At 30.8% G+C, this 20,215-nt stretch overlaps 1 protein-coding gene across 1 annotated transcript; it reads left to right on the forward strand.

Annotated features, from left to right (window-relative positions):
• Nucleotides 1-16,851: 16,851 nt before the first annotated feature.
• On the forward strand, nt 16,852-17,976 carry LOC123302942 (trypsin-7-like). The gene is made up of 3 exons (XM_044886038.1): nt 16,852-16,976; nt 17,046-17,473; nt 17,609-17,976. Exons 1-3 carry the CDS (start codon nt 16,925-16,927, stop codon nt 17,903-17,905), a joined length of 777 nt encoding a protein of 258 aa, XP_044741973.1. The 5' UTR covers nt 16,852-16,924; the 3' UTR covers nt 17,906-17,976.
• The last annotated feature ends 2,239 nt before the right edge of the window (nt 17,977-20,215 follow it).

Consider the following 20,215-nt stretch of genomic DNA (forward strand, 5'->3'; position numbering starts at 1 on the left):
CAATTATACAGTACAATAATATTAATAGGTGGGGGCGCATATAAAAATAAAGACCTACTTCAAAATGTTATTCGAACAGAACGCCTCTCTAATCGAATCTTAGCGTAAAATATCAATCTCTCGGCTTGTTGGCCGATAAAATTTTAATGTTTTTTTGGCATATAAATACAAATAGTAACCAAAAATATTTTGACAGAATTTCTTAATGCGTAACATTTTCACAAAAAAATTCAAATTAAGGATAAAAAAGGCACTGGTTACATTTTTGTGCGCTTGGAACACAGGTGTAGCCTCGATTTTGCTTTTGAAACTGTTACGAGACCAACACTGATTTGGACCTTCACTAAACGCCACCTTGGTTGGTAAGCAATAATTTTGTAGGAATTATTTACCAATTGAAACAGTTAAAAGATTGTTTTAGAATGTTGGAGTTGAAATAATACAACTATTATTCAAAAATAAATAAAAGTAAAAATACATCAGCATCGAAATAAATAATCCCTAGATAGCTTAACGAGTTAGATAGCTTATCCGATGTAACCTCTGGCAAGTTTGATCCTCTTCCAAGTGTAATTTTCTTCATATCTAGCATTTATGTGAAACAATGATGAAATATTCTGTTTTCTAGTCTGTACTCTCTTAAAATAATGTTTCCGACAGTTAAAACTTTTAAAGAATGCCTACAACTGTTTTGAAAAGGCTCAGTACTTTTGCTAAATAAAAATGCAAACAACACTAATTTAGTAAACTTTGTTGGCGACAAGGGTCCAAGAATTTCTGTATTGTTTATGTTATTTTGATAAATCTACAAAACTTTATATATGTATGTTTATATGACTTAAGTAATATTAGCATTTGACTTAAGTAGGTACCAGTGGTTACATTATGTATGAGGTACTTTATTTTTTTATTTGTTTTGTTTTGTTTTTTTTGTTTTTTCATTTTTCGTTGTGTTGTGTTTCGTGGTATGTAAGTATGTACTATGTATACATATCTTTATACAGAAATAAAGAGAAACAACATAGCACCATATAACCCACAACAATATCTATCGTCCTGGGTGGTTTTTGTTGAGGACAAACACAGTTTGTGTTTGCTAATCGCACGACCTCATCGACGATGGACTACTATCCAACCAGCATACATCCGACCACCTTCGTTTATTCGTTTCGCCTCCATATTTAGATGGTGTGTACATGCCTTCATTTTCAACACCGATATGCCATTTTATATTCATGTATAATGTATTATCATTCTATACATAGGATGATTTTTTATTCATAGTTCTATTTTTTATGTGCATTTTTGTGTATAGATAATGCTTCCCAAGACAAAATGTTTTCGGCGTTATAATTTGGCCACAATTTAAAAATAATTAATTTTTAAATTAATTTTTGTAACACCTGATTAAAGACCACCGCCATAGTTATTTTCAATCACTATTTATTCTACAATGGTTTAAAAGTCTTGATGGCACGACTGCTTATAATGAACATATACTGTACGACTGCTTACAATGGAATATTGATCGGTTAAAACTGTGTATAACTGACTTAGTGACTAATGCCCACCCTTGTTCAGAAACCAATTGTTTTTTCTTTGTATTAAAAAACTGGTTAGTTTTTCTTAAAACTTTTCTTCTTTTCCGTTCTTTTAGTCAACTTCCTGTAATTATCCTCCTCTAGTAATACATTTAGTTTTATATTATAATTCAGTAATCACTTCAGTCGTCTTGTTATCGATTTTCGGGAACAAGTTTTGTGATAGTTATCTTGACCCTGAACAGTTAAGACAAGCAATTTTATTGGTCAAGGCTGTAACTAAAAAACCCTCCCTTTAATGCTTCTGGCCTTGTCAAATATAATTTGTAAAATAAATAAGGTATCATATTTTTAAATGCACAGCCTACACCTGATGTGTACACCCCCCAAAGTAAATATACTTGTTTATACTCAGACTTTTTATATTCCCCGGCCTTATCTCAAAAACCCACCCATAGAAACTCATTTTCCATAGGGATAATGCAATACCTTTATAGGGATATTCAAGTTTCAGCTCACCTGTAATAAATATGTAAAATAAAATCGTGTATACATGTTTAAATTATGCAAGTTGTGTTGTATCTCATATAGAAGGCACTACATTACAGGTAAAACTAAATGCAGACGGAGTTTTGTGAATTCAACTAACTATATGTAGTGGTTTTGTATTGTCGTGTAACATAAATCATCGAACCAAAGTTGTAAGAATGAGATAATAATATTATTAAAATGAGATGGTAATAGAACCAGCTACATACATTACATACAGACATTGAAAGATACAGTGAGAAATAAATTAATTCATTTGACAAGTGTATAGATTTCTCTTCAGATTACACAAAAGAGTTGGTTCGTTTCATTTCATTTTATTTCGAGTTATAGTTGCTATAACCTTCTATATGGGCATTAGTAGCTACTGGCATAAATTTATTATTTGTTGACTATATTGCTTGCAATATACAATTGAGTTTACGGAATGCAATTATAAAATTCACAATTATATTGATGTTTGAATGTATGAAATGTTACAATTTCGCTTAAAATTGAAAATTGCGCACCCCAATTTGGTGGTAATATTTTCACAGGTTTTACAATGAGCCAACAGTCAAGAAACTTTATTTTCTGTCATATACTTCTGCTATCTGTTGGTCTATCGATCTATAGTTTGATGTGAATTCCAGCTTCGTTCGATATATTTTTAATTTCTACGCCAAGACGTGCGGAAAACTTTAAAATAATATTATGGAGTGCTTTTGAATACTAGCACCAGTGTTTCTGGAAATGCTCACTCTAGGTGGGTGGGCTTAGTCTGTATGCCCTCTCAAATGGTGGGGCAGCTAATCATTTATTTTATGCAGATTTCTTCGCAAATAGTTTATTTTTTGTAAAATTAACCACCTTTGGTTTTAAACTGTCTATTTGAGGTGTACATATGATTTAATTTAATATTTAATACATCTCTTTAATCTAATTATTTGACAAAAGTCGGTTATTTACCTCATACAATTTAATGTATGTCTTCATAAGTTTAATAATTCTTTCCGATGACTATTTTCCTGTAATTACGAAAAAGTTTGTCTATTGATGTTGGGAAAATATTTCTATTGAAGAGCGAAAAAGTCTTTTTATTGACATCTCACCGATTATCTTCTTCTTCATCTACAAATTTCCAAAATAATTTAATCAATGGGAGATACCTCTTCTCTGATAAATTTGTAGGTGTAGTAATGTTCTTTATAATGCAAAATATTGGAAGCAATATTTAGGCTAGCAGTAAGTATGAAAACAAAGTCTAGTATAGACTCACCTCCTTCATTACTGTATTTTTTCCCAAGCTAAGTATGACAAATCATGGTCATATGCTCATGTGATAGTTTTTTAATTCCCGAACTAAAAAAAAGGGTTTTATAAGTTTGAGTTTAAGGTTCCGTACCCGAAAAAACTAAAAAGTTGGATATGATTTTCAAAATTGGTTCAGTTTAGAAAAAGCCTTAAGGAAAACGGTAATTTAACGAAGAGTCTTCTTAGATATGTTTCAAGTGCAAGTTTAGGGTTCCGTACCCAAAAAATTTGCCGAAGGTTTTATAAATTTTGTAAATTTCACTTCTGAATACACAAAATTTTTAATTATTTTCTCGCTAATGAAAAAAAATGTACATAAAATTTATTAATTTGTTAAATGATTGTAATAGGTAGTCAAAATGTAAAGTTGCCAATTTTTCTTTGCAAAGAAGTATGTATAGACAAAAGTTTCTTTGAACCTTAGCAAGTAGCTTTATCCAATGATTCTAAAAAATCCTGACTTACTTAACTGTGATACATATTATTACCTTATCAGTAATAAAAAATCTTGTATTTATCAATATATGGGATGTTCTTATACAATTATGAATAGAAGTACTTCTTAACAACAATATGACAAATAAAGTGTGAAATAAGTACATTCACGGCTTAAAATTACTAACTAGTCAGAAACAATTACTTTTATGGTAAATAAAAAATTACTTTTATGCTCTATTTTCGTCACAAATGATTTTGGCTGAAATTTTTCACCATAATAATTTATCAAGATGAAAGATACACTTTTGTGTGTTGAGAAAACGTGCATGTCATATTTAATTTTTATAAAAATGTAAATTTTGGTGTGTAAAGAACAGTATACGAATAATAAAAAATAAAATAAAACATATCTGACTTTAAACTCTCACTCGACTTCTGTTTATAGATAAATTTTCTTTCATTGGTAAAGTTACTAACTGCAAACAGCATATTTAAATCTCAAGGGTAAAAAATGTACCTAAAAAGGGCTAGGTAAGCGTATACCCAACACGATTTTATATCAATGATGAGTTTAACATCGTTACAATCAATTTACTATTGGAAATTGCTATGGACTACCTAAATGAAGACACAGTAGTCAAACGATAGCCATGCTTAAAAAACCTTAGGTGGGGTATTCATTCCAGTCATTATCACGAGACTTGAGAAAAGAAATTATACACTAATTAGTTTTGATAATCATGGACTGAACTGGGCTACGCTAAGAGGTTTTGTAGTTTTTATGATTACACTAGTCTTGGATATGAACTCCCGTCTCTTTACAAACATTTTAATATTAAGTGGGACTTTTATTTTAAGTAATACATATTATAATATCTTAAGGCGCAATTCCACTGAAGCAACACTGGGCGACATGTAGCTCGATATTTGTTGTAAAGTGTTGCTTATTGTAGGCTTGCGACGACGCAGCACAAAATTGAATTATATTTGTCCAGATTCCATGAGGCATGCCACAAGCCGCACCGATCCGTTCACTGTTGGATAGACGACGATACTGTTCAACTTGTAGCATGCGGCAAGCAAACATATTTTTTGTCGCTTTGTGTTCCCTCTATCTCTATTGAAAGATTATGCTGCCTCAATGGAATTGCGCCTTTAGGTAACAAAGCAATATCCATTATTTTAAATGAGGCAATTCATGGCCTTGTTTCTTTTTCAATATCTAAAAATTCAGCAAGGAAAATAAAATTATCATCTACATCATTAGATAAAATACAATATTCTCTTTGTAAGAGAAAAGAATAGAAATTTGAGAAAAACACTTATTTCGATTTATACTATTGATTGCACAAAAAAATATTTTAGTCATACATTTTTAAATATAAATAAAAGTTTAATTATATACTTGATCAAAATGTGTTTTAGCACAAAACCTTATCAAAATTTCAAACAGCTGTAACTCAAAAATCATCACAATTGGACCACAATAGCTCTTTTGAAAACTTTTAATATTCGCTTTCCAAGCAAAATTGCCACTTCTGGTTTTAAAATCCTGTTTCTTTATAAATAATAATGGCACTGAAATTTTTTTCATATCATTCGAAAACTTTAATTTGTTTTCTTTAAAGCTCTGTCGTATTGTTTTGCAAAACACTCTCCCACTTTTTATTTTAAAAACATGTCAAAATACAGTTTTTCCCGATATTTTAGGTGTTTTTCACCTGCCGGCATTTTATAAAAATGGTATTATCTTAAACCTTATGATGGTCATTAAAAAACTGTATTTTCTAGTTTTAAAATCTATTGCTCAACAAGTTTTTGCCCCTTTCCACGGTGATTTGAAAAGGTATGAATTTTTATTCTTAAATTTTCAATAAAATTTAAAAATTTTTATAATTACTTTAAATTAAATTTGTGGGGACCACTCCAAAGCCTGTTTATTTTCCTTGAACATAAGCTATAAAAAATTCCTGTACGAACTTACCAACATGCTTAAAATTGTATCAATTTTGCAACATTACTGGGTTGAGTTGAGACAGGCGTAATTAGTAAAATTTTTCGAAACCCTAATATTGAGGCATGCGAACTCTACGCCGAACTTCCTTTCTTTTAGTTTATTCTAAATTCTTATAGTTTATGTTGTATAGGTTAAATATTTCGTTTTTATTTAGCCTACTGCGGTAATCAATAGAAAGTTTTTTTGATTGTATTTCAAAGTCAAAGTTCTAGTTCCAAAATCTAAACGTCTTAGGGTGTGCGTATATAGAGGTCCAAGAAAAATGATTTTTAACTAGCCTGTCAATCCAATGTTGTTTATATGAACAAGCAGACTTGCATCCGGGCATTTTTCATATAATATTTATTCTTACTTAATAACATTACACACATACTTTTAAAAACTTGTTACTTATTTATATATAAATTTTTTTGATCAACGCGACATGATAAGCCGCCTGCCTATCATGCTATACCTGGTTAAGACTACAATATAATACAATACACATACTAAATACTAAATAGTAAATGTTTTTAGTTCTATAAATATTTGCTACTACATACTCGTATTAATTTGTGAATTAATTTGTGAAAATAGTTAGGGATTCAACTGTCACTAGACGTCATGACTTTTGTTTGGGCTAATAAAAGACGACCTTACAGCTTACGATGTGGTTTTGAACAATTCATACTCAAACAAGTAAAATTTCGTTAAATATACGAAACTGTAGGTGCAATATATCAATATCTGAATTTTGAATTTATGAAAACAGCCCAAAGTTTGCATTCCATCTCACTGGAATTGACAGTTTCTTAGGTATATGTACTTTCATGCTTTGAACTACATATGTCATATTACATCACAATCCGGCAGCCAGTTTCAATGTACTTGAGTAACAGAAATTTTCACATATTTACGGCTTAAAAACACTTCTTAGTACTGAAGATGTATTTTATGAGAACCACAGACAGTTTTTTACTTTTAACCATTTTTTGCAATTGCGAACTTTCTTTTAATTCACACTATGGACGGGATATATATCTTATTTATAATATTAAAATATATTTTTTACAAAACATGTTTTAATTTTAGATTTTATTATTATTCTAATCATAAGAGTTCTGCCCGATTGGGCTGTAGTATTATTATATGATAATACTTCTTCGATTTCTCTAGCGTCGTTTCATTACTAACACTGTTTTAAATTATTTATACAATGAGAGCCGATTGGGTTATAAAATTAAGTGTGATCATTTAAAAGTATCCACCCTTAATAACTCTTGACATGATTTTCTAGGTACCATTTTTGAACTTCCTCCTCGATACTTAAACCGACTTATTTTCACTCAAAACAAAAATTACATCAGGTCAAGAGTTATTAAGGGTGGATACCTTTCATCTTCTGTGCAGTCTATTTTGAGAACCAATGAATCGATTTCATTTTTTTATCATGGTGAATAGAGAATTTTATGCCCTTTCAAATAGGTAGGCCATTTGAAATTTCAAATTTGGGGTGGCTAGGGATGAGACTTAAAATTCTTTGGGTACCATTTTTGATCTACCTCTTCGATATCTAAATCGACGTGTTTTCATTAAAACAATAATTGACATCAGATCAAGAATTATTAAAGGTGGATACTTTTGAAATGATCACGCTGTATATACATAATACTTGTGTACCATTTTTTCTTCAACGGGAAATTTTTCTGTACTACAATCGCAATTGTTAAATGTTTGTTGTATTATTGTGTCATTGTTTATGGTTGGACACGTCATTCATCACTGATCATGTGTTGTGTTATGTTTTGTATTGTTATTATTTTGAGTTGTACAACCTATCATACATATTAATTAATTTATTTTATAAACAACAACCAAGGTGCGGTTGACAGCTATTATATACCTACCATAATAACAGTATGAGTAGGTAAGCTATACAAGTATATCTATAGACATTCTAGCTAAATACAACTTGTAGTTGTTATAATAGCTTATAATAATAATATGTTATAGTAGCAGCTAAATTCTATTTATTTTACCTGCACTGGAAAATGTTTGGTGGTCATTAGATATTTATCAACTCAATTGATATAATGTGATCACTCGTTGTTACTCTACCACAAATAAAAAATTATTAATACAAAATATTTCCCATGAGTAGCAATAAATGAAGTACAACGTCATTCAATTTCAAAAACGCTAGGACATAGATTAAAATAAAAATGTTATAAATGCAACGACTAATAAAACTAATAATTTAAAAAATCAAAAAGCCCGACTGCGTTAAATATACACTGAAAAGTATAAAACAAGTCCAGCAGTTTCCGTAGCGAGTTTAACAGTCAGGACCTATTAAAATCATACCGGCTCAAATCTTTCCAATAATGGGTCTCGACTGTTAAATACGCTATGTAAACTGTTTGACTTGCTTTTTCTTTTCAATTTATATTTACCGCACTCGAGTTTTATTATTATGTTAAATTATTTTTTTGTTTACCCTTTTAAGTTTAGGATTTTTAAAATACCTTTTAAACGATACCCCATTTGCCATAGTTCGCCGTCTTAACCGATTTGTCTATATAATGACTATTCAATGATACCCCACTTGATATAGCCCGCCGTTCATTTTCTTTTTTTCACAATATGGCATCTGGTGGCCGCCATTTTGAATTTTCATTACTGCTATATCTTTTTCAGTGGCACTCGCAAGGTTAACACAAATCGATTGACGTCAGTATCATCAAGATCGGCAACCGCGTTTGGTCTCTAGTGCGCCACATAGGAACATTCATACATTATTTTTCACAAAATGACGTCTGGTGGTCGCCATATTGAATTTTCATTACTTCCATATCTTCAGTAGCACTTGCTAGGTTCAGACAAACCGATTGACGTAATCATGCCACATAAGAACACACATACATATATACACTGATAAACAGATTACCACTCCTTTTGTCGCGCAGTCGGGTGAAAAAGGACAATGAGGCTGAGTTATCAGTGAATTATTATTCTATGAGTTCTTTTGACTATAAGTGTATTCCTGATGATGTATTTAACACAAAAAGCACAAGAAAAGAATATAATAATAATAATAAAAATAAGGTTTACCCTCCGTTTCTCTGACATATGCGCCTATAACAGAGGCCACCCACATCATTAATTGTTAATCTTTATTTATTTAACTTCATACATGTTTACAATTACAATTTGATGGTGGGTGGATTCGGTTGCTTCGTTCTTATCCAAGCGACGACAATGTGATCAATTCTACCGCCCTCATTATTATTATTTGTTAAATGGTTCAGACTGCCGCTGCCTGGATTCGAACTCGCAACCTAAGTCTAAATAGACGACCGGTCAGAGTCTAATGCCTTAGACCGCTCGGCCATTTAGGCTCCAATATACAAGAAAAGAATATGAAATAAGCTTCTAAAATCCCTTTGGAAATAGAAATCAGTAGTACAAATTTTTATGGTCTCCATTATCCGTAACATTACCATAATAAGTAACACAATAAACTTGTAAAAAAAACACATTAAAATGATTTATGATTATGTTATTAATAATATTGTTCATTGTTTTCGTAAAATAAAATACATATTAAAAATTATTAATCACCAATAATTATTGAAATATGTCCTGTTGTATTTATTATATTGATTTTTAGGAGACAGTAGTATAGAAACCATATTTTTAGTACATTAATTACGAACCATTATCCTGAGGAATGGCAATTGCTTGTGGCGACCAGAGAATCCCCACGTGATGGCGCTGCACTGTTAACTGAACTCATCTAGTCTGCTCTTCTAATTTTCAAATCATATTGCTTAAAAGTCTTTAAATAATGCGTATATTTTTCCGTCAATATATTTCCGTTGAAATGAACAAACATCCAAAATGTAATAATTAAAATTTATATTCACCATTTTGTTGGGACAATAACTTATGGTTAAGGAAACATAATTATCACAAGTATACAGTCATCTCAATTTACACTTGATTGCAAATTTTGATAATAAACTTATTTATGATCATGCATAAACATAATGGTAAACAAAAGGCAAGGAAAAAAAAAGACGATGAACAAAGTGTAATTTGTCATATGATACTATTAGGGAGGGTGACACAAAAACCCATTAAGACAATGTTACCTCTCAGCTATAATAATATGTTCTATTTGACATTTGCAACATACTAATATTTTAACTTAAGTATATAAGATGACACTTAACACTTGAAATTGTGTGACAGCTGTTGACATTTTTTATGACTGTGAGCAGCGAACAAACGAAGTAGAAGGCACTCCACAGAGTACTCAGTACCACAAACAGAAATATTTTTATATACAAAAGTATATATTTACATGCCTATACAATTTTCATTTACCATATGGTGTCAAAAAAGTTTTAAGGATGGAATGAGCTCGTTTTAGGTTTTTCTAAATATAAAGGCTTAACTCATTTAATAATATACTCATATACTAGGATTAAGAATAGGCTTAACAATCATAAATTACGTTACGTAAAATTGCGTTTCTATGATATGAATGAACCCTTCTCTCCTCTTTGTCACGTTGCATCACATTTTCAACAACCTTGACTATTAATTAAATAAATATAATAACGAACTGGTACGTGGCTAATGTTTTGTCAGAATGTTAACAGACATGTTAAAAACAGTTTGCCAAAACTTCAGCCAGGTAGCCGGAGACCATAAATCTGAGTAAAAAACCAAAAATGTAAAATAAAATTTTGTTTGCATTTTTAATTCTCCAATCAGACCCAGGGTCCCTGATTGCCTGGCTGATGTTTTGGCAAACTGTTTTTAACATCTCTGTTATCATTCTGACGAAGCATCAACCACGTTCCTGTTCGTTGCAAAAAAAAAAAATTGTCTTACATTTTTGGCTTTCCACTCAAACTTACGCTCTCCGGTTATCTGGCTGATATTTTGGCTAACAGTTTTTATCGTCATTGTTAACATTCTGACAAAACATCAGCCACGTACATTTTCGCCTGTTTTCATTCTGACAAAACATCAAACACGTACCTGTTCGTTTCCAAAAAATTTTTATTTGCAAGTTTAGCCTTCCGCTGAGGAATCTTAAATCTTTATTTTCCGCAACAGACAACACACGTACCTGTTCGACAGTGAAACTTTCATGTCCCTCTTGCTCTACTAGACCCATGCTTAATAATATAAAAAAGGCAACAAGATAAAATAAAAATTTCAATTAAAATTGGAAACAAATTTTACGTTTTTTTAACGATGACACTCTCTCTGGCACATTTCATCATTCTAAGCAATACTCCCCCTTCTTCCTTTTGCGTAACGTATTTTATGAATAGACCCTTTTAAAATTTCATCTCATAAACGCAATCTCCGTAATTAAAACGTTAACGTCTAGTCAATGATAAAGTATAAGATACCTCTGAGAGTTTTGTGTTATTCTGTTATCGGATCGGTAAGATTCGCGCTATAGAGACTAGTGCTATATTGTATTGGACTTGATCTTGGCAGAGTGAAATTTCATTATTGCATTGTGTTATAACTCGAAACTCTGTACCCTTTGGAACTTATTTCTCTCCGAAACAAACAAAAACTAATTACAAGTTTAACTTGAACAAGAAGGTCTTTCTATGATATTTTTGTTATTTTCTCTCATTACAACTCTAAGTATATATGTACGTACTAATCTAAGTATTTAAAGACGAGGATAACGCGCTACTCAAATGAAACCTTTCGGTATTTTTACAAATGTGTAGAAAAAAGACCAACCCCTCCCCTCATCTCCGAAACTACCGAGTTTAAAATTTTGGTGAAAATACAGATTATACGATCTCACTCATTGTTTACAGCTAAACGGAGATTCTATATGAATATCGCATTCCAATAAAAAAGGCAAATTTTTGTGGTGTAATTTATTTAAGTAAAACCACCAAGTGTGACAAAGCAAATGGAAGACCACGCTCTATGAGAATGAATACAAACATAATTATCTCAATCAATTTTAGGTCAAATCAGCAAAGGTTCTGATATGGCTCGTAACGAAATAACTGTCCACGCGAGTGTAGCTCTCAAAAATTTAATTTTTTTTGGTACGACAACTATTTTCTAAGAACAGAGCTCGAAATATATTTCGAACCACATGGTATAAAATTAATTTTAAAAATATGTCAGCCATACGATAATATTACTACACAAACATTACGTCTAATTAATATGTTATGACATTAAAATCCGGTGAATGTTTCTTCTACTGTCTTCTCTGTCTTGTGTGATGTATGCATGCAACATATAAAGACAAACAGTGAATGTATATACAAAAAGGTTAATGTGAATGTAACAAGACAAGAAAATGATAAATAATTATTTTTGTGGATAGACAGATATGTTAGATATTTATTTCTCTATATGCTTCAACATTCCCGGCACATTAACGGATGTCGACACTTGAGCTATAAAAAAGTAATAAAGCCTCATAAATTACTGTCTTTTTTCAATTAACAATGTATGGTTTATTTTTAATATTTTATTTTAAAGTACTAGAAACATAGTATTTTAACTAAATCTTATCTTTTTAAATGCAATTTTAGTGTCTTTATCGGTAATTGCTTGCATAAATAAATCTAAAAAATAAAACCCTAAGTGTCGGAAAATTACGCATTCAGATAATTTTGTTTCAAAATATTTTATATTCAAGTTTATTTTATCTAATCTTATGGCGTCGCCTTTTAAATAGTCTATGTCTTAGCAAATTTCGAATGGCTCTTGCTAGTAACTACACTAGTAACCAGTATCCAGTTTTTTCAGAATTATCGATTTTGTTTCCTCACCGTTACTTATGTAACACTTGCCTTATTTGTGATGACTACAGATTTGAGTCTAAAAGTTATTTTTTTTAAATAAATTAATATAAAACGTAAAATTATTATTTAAAAGAGAAAGCGTTATTTCCAAAGTCATGGGTGCGGTAGGATTCGAAATAAATGGAATTGTTTTATAAGATTTTGTGTATTCAAAATACATTTTTTGTTCAGTATTAAATATTTCTTTCAAAGAGAATTATGTAACTACAATAAATACAATCAGTACAAGTAGTAATATTTTTCTAGGAAATCTTGTGTACACCTTACTTCCTAGCCAAAAAATAAAAAATTGCAAAAAAATGGGATAGGGGAATGTACGCAAACAGTTATTAAAAGTAGTAAAGGAGAACTTTGCTTCCATATTAGGTATTAATTTATAGTAGATTCAAACATACGTACATTCATATACAGATACATGTCACGACAAAACTAAGCTAAATTAATTCGGAGTTGCCCAATATGGAATTTCTATTACAATTTCAACACAAAATTTTTTGCGGGATTACAATTCTTTCTTAAGTTAATACCAGGAAACAATCAAATGTTATTTAAATATATTTAATAATAGTAGAAAAGAAAAATGTATTGAATGATAGTAAATAAATTTTTCGCATGCACAAAGAATTGAAACAATGAAATGTAAAATAAATAAATAAAAATGTCAAATGACACTTCAAATTAAAATGTCAAAATAAAAATATTAAAAAAAAAAACGAAATGGAACGAAGTGAGTGGAAAACATGAGGAAAAATTTACCATGTACACATAAATTGAGACATCGATCATAATAATAATACCGGGGTTGTATGATGTATAATAAATCATTTTAATGACGCTAGTTGTCGCTACTGTGTCTACATTTCCGTCACCGCCTAACATGGCTTTTACAGTGATATGTAATAATATGTCGAAGTCCTCAAGTATAATTCGTCATTTTACTTCATGTCAACACAAATCTAGGCATATAGACAATTGCTTGAAACTGTCCTTAGATGGCTCACTTTGGGTTAGAATACTAAACGTTTCGCACATCGTTTAAAACAATTCAAAAGAAACATTTCTTCAAAACATAAATCTTACAAGCTAAAGGCTGAATGAACATTCCAAAAATATTTCGACCTTCTTGGGGATGTTGCGGCTATATCGAACAAATTCTTCTTTGTAAATGACAATCAAATATAATGTTGTTACAAGAATGGACGGTCAAATTAAGAATGACAGACTTGACTTTATATGAAATATGGGCAAATAGAAAAAATTTATGGTAACGTCAATTTAGAATTTTAAATAATTTAATGATATGAATTTGGTTAAAGCCTTTTTTACATAAGTGTTATTAATATGTCCTATAAGATATATTTAATACTGTCCGAATGTCAAGTTGCATACTCTTGAGCCTTAGACAATCTAGTGTAAGCTGACATTAATCCTAATGACGGATTATTGTTATTTTTTTTAGCACATATATGTAATTACACTACTGTACAGAAAAAAGAACCTAACGGGATTACAAAAGTAATCAAGACTTTTCTTGTAGTGTATTACCATTCCTTACAAATAAGAAATACTAATTAAAAATATTTGCTTATTTTACATTGCCGAGTATCATATAGAGTACATGATATACCGAACAACTGTGTTATACCGAAAGTTAATCTTTATTTTAAAGAAAGTTTTTCTTTATTTTTCTTATTTTGCTTCAAATGCGAAAGAAAAATTTCTCAGGTATCCAATTTTCAAGAGGGTTCATTGATTAACAAAAGTTTAAAGTTTTGTTATGAGTCATGCGCTAATAAGTCTTGGTCTTGCAGAGTTTGGTGTTGATCTTAATACATGTTGATAGAATCTTTGTCTTGAAAAATTTGCAAAACCAAGACCAAGACTGCAAGACTGAGTTTAATTTTCTTCATCACCAGAAATGAGGACAATATTAAAATTAATCCTGTTTAGACGGAAGTCCGTGCCGGAGAGTGTATTCAGATAATTTTAAATAAAAATTTTTATGATAGTGAAGTAATTTTTCGTATTGTTAATACGATAAAAATATTAAATTTGTTGATAGACAAACTATTTTCTCGTAAACAATACATTAAGATTAACGATTTTTTCTTTTAAAATTAACAGTGTACTAAGATAGCATACCTCAGCAGCGGTTTTATAAGTAAATTATTTCTGAAAATTTGATTTGAATAATCAATACCATTATTAATTATAATTTTTAATGTAATAAAAACTACACAAACCCATGTAGGCGATTTCTAGGTTGGGGTTTTGGTTTGCCAACGCTTATCCATTCCTTATTGTAAATTGAGATTTAGTTTACTAGCCTTGCCCAACGCTTGAAATCACAAATTATCTGAATACTCTACTTCGTCTAAACATAATTAATTTAAAAATTGTTCTAGTTTCAGGTATCTTATTCTATAGCATATTGTAATGATAGTGGAGAGAAGAGCGTACGAGCCTCAGTCAATCCGTTTGTTAAATAAACTACGAAGCATAAATATAGAAACTGATTTGTAATCATTAGACATAATAATCCGCGGACAGCCATCTCCTTCATATAATTATTTTGAGGGCTGAGTAAACCTCGTACATACATATTACATGCACTCCACCAGCCCATCACAACTTTTAATCAAATTAATTTAACCTAGGTATAGCACTTATGGAATTGGTTACCCTTAACCAACTGAGCCCGTATGTATAGCAAATGTCAGATTCAACAGTCTCTAGATTAGATTAGTACCCCATTAAAAAATTAACGAATTTCTATGTTACTTAAATTGTATTTTTTAAACGTTTATATCATCGATAAAAGATATAAAACTGAAACAAAACTGTCTAATGCCACAAGGATTTTTACATTTTTTAGAACTAGCAAAAGCCTATACATATAAAATTTTCGGTCCTTTTTCGAATGGGTTTTAAGTTAAATAAGTAGCCAATATGCGCTTTATCAAAAACTTTTGTTGAGATAGAGTTTGTTGTAGTTTTGTATTGAGATAGATGGCGCTCTGATTTAAGAAAAGGTTGGAAATGAAATTTGGAAGGATTCTTACAATTGAAGCGAAAGGCGTTCAGATCTGAGTTCAATCCGTTATTCGGAATGGGGAATGGTCTTTTATCACAGGGCTATATTCAGGTAAAAACTGAACATGATATCATAAAAAAAGAAATTAAATTTTGTTTACTTGCAGCCAGTCTTGGTAGAATAGCGGAATCCAGTCTTTGTCTAATGTCTAACATCCAAGGTTAAAACAATGTTACCATTCGGTATGGAAGACTAGACCAAACTTGGTTTGTTAGCTTGGCTCAACGCTCAAAAATTCCCACCCAAATTTGAATCCATGTTGGCTAAGTTGTTATTTCTTGGGTATACGGGGCTTAGCAGAAATAAACATAATTGCAATTTTAATATTTCTAAAATTTATAAAAAACAATTTTTTTTTTGAAAAAATTAATAAAATCGATGAAAATTGAATGTAAAAGTCTCTCTAAAAATTTTTAATTTTCGTTGAATATAGATGGTGAATCTAGAAGAATAGAAACGTTTTGAGTAAAAGTTTTATTGTTTTATTTATAAAGGCCTATGTAAGGAATGTTTTATATATTTTAAATTTTCTCTTCCGTTTTTTTCTATTCCTTTTCCAGCAACTTTGTTAGATTTCCAGAAAAATATTTGCATAAAAATTGTTCTCCTTTAAGTGGAACAGTTTTTTCGGAAACTTCTTATTGATGAAGAATTGAGATGAGATATTACTATAAAAACCTATTATCAATGTTATTATTATTATAAATCTCAGTCAATCGTTGTTCCATCACAAATCAGAGATTTTTGACCAGAAAAATTACTGGAAAATTGTATTTTTGAAGATCCATACAATCATTTATTATTCAATTTCATTATTTTGTGGAGTTGTGTGGCCAAATTTTTAAGGTGAATACTTTGCCAGATATTATTATAAGCTTTTGAAGGCGATACTTACCTATTTTTTTATTTTGAGGTGAAAAATTTTATTGTGTAATTTGTCAAAGTTTTTCAAAATTATTTCGATTTGGGCGCCACTGGAACCTGCGTAAAATTTAAAACAATGTATTAATATAAAAATGAAAACAATTTTTCTATAAAATTGAAAACAATTTTACTATAAAAAGGAAAATTTTCAAACAGTTTTCTTACGCAGTGATAACTTATTGGCAATTAATTATAGCAGACTAAATTATAGTAAAAAATGAAACTTGCATTAATATTAGGAGTGCTTGCTGTATTGGCAACTCAATCAGGCTAGTGACATCAAAAAACCTAAATTTCAAACCTGAACTTGTAATAATATTGTATGTTTATTTTTACAGCGGGAAAAATCACAAAGTACACTCCACGGTTGGATGGGCGTATTGTCGGTGGGGAAAATACTACCATTGAAGAATATCCATATCAAATTTCATTAGAATACAATGGTAGACACCGTTGTGGGGGATCAGTTTTAAGTGAAATTGTAATTTTAACAGCTGCCCACTGTACTGATGGAATTTCAGCTTCGCGTTTGAAAGTACGTGCTGGTACGTCTGTTAAAGGCAGCGGTGGTGTCTTAATTCAAGTTAAAACTGTGTACGTCAATGAAAAATATAATGATTACAACACCGACTTTGATGTATCTTTGCTTGTATTGGCTCAACCTCTAAGCTTTTCTGGTCAAATTCAACCAGTAGCTTTACCAAGCGTAAAAGAATATTTGGATGAACCAGAATTAAGTGTAATTACCGGATGGGGAGCTTTACATGTAAGTAAAATTTTTTTTTTGCTTCATTAATGTGTAAAGATTAAATTAAATTTTATTAACTTTCATGGGCTTTTAATGGGAAACATAAGGACTTGTTTTCACATTTAGATAATCAATGTAATTTTTGAATTATAGTCTGGAGGATCATCACCGTCTCAATTACAAAAAGTTATTGTACCAATTGTTTCACAAGATAAATGTGTTAAGGCATACGCAAGTTATGAAGTTACTGAACGTATGATCTGTGCTGGTGTCTTAGGCGAAGGTGGTAAAGACGCTTGCCAAGGTGATTCTGGTGGCCCACTAGTGTCAAATGGTAAAATTCATGGTATTACATCATGGGGTCTAGGATGTGCCCACAAAAACTATCCAGGTGTATATACACGTGTTACGGCTGTAAGAGATTGGATTCGTGAAAAAAGTGGCTTATAAGTTTTTGTATTATTTAAAAAAATGGCTGCTTATTTATTAATTTTTTAAATATATTGCTAATTTTCAAATTGTGAAAATTGTGAAGAAATTGCTTATTATCTTGAAATGGGTTTCATAAGAAAATAAATTTTAAATGACTTTGAAAATAAATTTTAAAAATCGACTCTGGTGTTTTAAAATAATATTACAATGTCTGCTTTCGACGCATTACACCACGAATATTTAAAAGCCCCCTTACTACTCGGCCTTTTGAACGACGATTTTCAAAAAAATTATTACATTTTTGAAGATTTTCAAATCTTGGCGATTGATGACCACTAAGTTTATTTTTTTGCCAAGCAATCTATCCTATGTCATTTGAGCTATCATACGGACTGTAACGGTATCTCAAAAGCTTAAGACATTGAAAAAATTTGTACTGACGGATATTACTGTCACTTACGCCCGAAATATTCGTGTTTTTATCGCCATAGACACCATGGATTTCCACGTCGTCAATATTAGTCTTTTCTATCCAGCTTATTATCACATTTCTATAAAGGTACCTCATTTATTGAAATTAGTTGAAGTTTTTCAGCCATATGAGGGCTCAACAATTTTGAAAAAATAGAATAGTTGTTGAGTTATAAATAGTTAATATAAATCATGTAAGGACAAAGTTCTGAAGATTGTTGTCGTCTCGGGAATTTTACAAGTAACGGCGGCAATATTAGTTCTGTTGCAATGCCCTACTCGTTTAAAATCAAAATTGACGTCATTTGACACAAAAGTCATCACAAAAGGTTGTATAAATCAAGCTTCTTTATTTAGAATTATGAAAAGAAATAAATGCAGAAGTTAAAATAATTTAAATATTTAAATACTATAAGAGAATAGCGTTGGGATATCGACTATTGAATGCCGAGTGATAGGTTCAGTATTTTTGTCCAACAGAATACAGACGTACGTCAGCCTGTTGGACATTTTGAATGACGGCCATATTTGAAACCTTCAACAGAAACCTTTCTTCGAAACATAAATCGTACAAGCTATAATGGCTAAATGAACGTTCCAAAAATATTTCGACCTTCTTGGGGATGTAGCGGCTATATATTTTTTACATAAGTGTTATTAATATGTCCTATAAGATATATTTAATACTGTCCGAATGTGAATAAATTATTGCTTCCTTACCTCTACCAGCAATAGTTACCATATACTTATGTTATTTTATAGGAGAAACATTCACATTTTTTTGTCAAGTTGCATACTCTTGAGCCTTAGACAATCTAGTGTAAGCTGACATTAATCCTAATGACGGATTATTGTTATTGTTTTTAGCACATATGTGTAATTACACTACTGTACAGAAAAAAGAACCTAACGGGATTACAAAAGTAATCAAGACTTTCCCTGTAGTGTATTACCATACCTTACAAATAGGAATATTGGCAAAAATCATACAGAGTACATGTCTATGTAAGCTATATTGCATTATACAAGTTTTAAACAAAGCACATTTTAAGGTACCCTTCACCAATTTTGTTATTGCTTATTGATAAGATATAGTCCTTGAGAAAGAACAAGATTACTCACTTTCCACGTTATTTTACTATTTTACCTAACCAACGGTGAAAGCTTTTTCTAGAAAGAAGGTCTAAAACCAAAGGTAACATATAGGTTTTAATGGAAAATAATTTTTCAATCCGGTTTACTTTTAAAGTTCATTAAACCAAATGGAAAATTTTTTGCCACCCTTTCAGCCTTCGACGCAAAGCGTCAGGGGATGATAACAACTTGGGGCTACATTATTAAAAGTTGAAAGTCCATACTTTCGATTGAAATATCTGAAATTAGTAGTGATCAACGAGACCAAGATCAAAATCAAGACCATAGTTGTCTTGGTCTTGGTCTTGATCCTGACAATTGAATCTAGATATTGGCTTTGCATTATTTTGCATTATTAGTTTTATTCTTGTCGCGAGTCTTGACCTTGCAAAGTTGACTCTTGGTCTTGGTCTTGATCTTGCAAAAATAATCTCAGTCTTGGTCTTGGTCAACCGAGGCTTGTTTTTGATCTTGCATCAACCATGTTTTGAATTTTTGAAGTTTTGATGGTTTCGTATTGTACGTTTTCAGAGTTTTTGGAGTCTTAAAATTCTCTAAGGGGTTCATTAATTAACAAAAGTTAAAAGTTTTGTTATGAGACTTCCGCTACCAAGTCTTGGTCTTGCAGAGTTGGGCTTGGCCTTGATCTTAATTTATGTTGATATTGTCTTGGTCTTGAAAAATTTTCAAAATCAAGATCAAGACTGCAAGACCGAGATTAAT

This window comes from Chrysoperla carnea, chromosome 1, assembly GCF_905475395.1.
Source record: "Chrysoperla carnea chromosome 1, inChrCarn1.1, whole genome shotgun sequence".
Lineage (NCBI taxonomy): Eukaryota > Metazoa > Arthropoda > Insecta > Neuroptera > Chrysopidae > Chrysoperla > Chrysoperla carnea.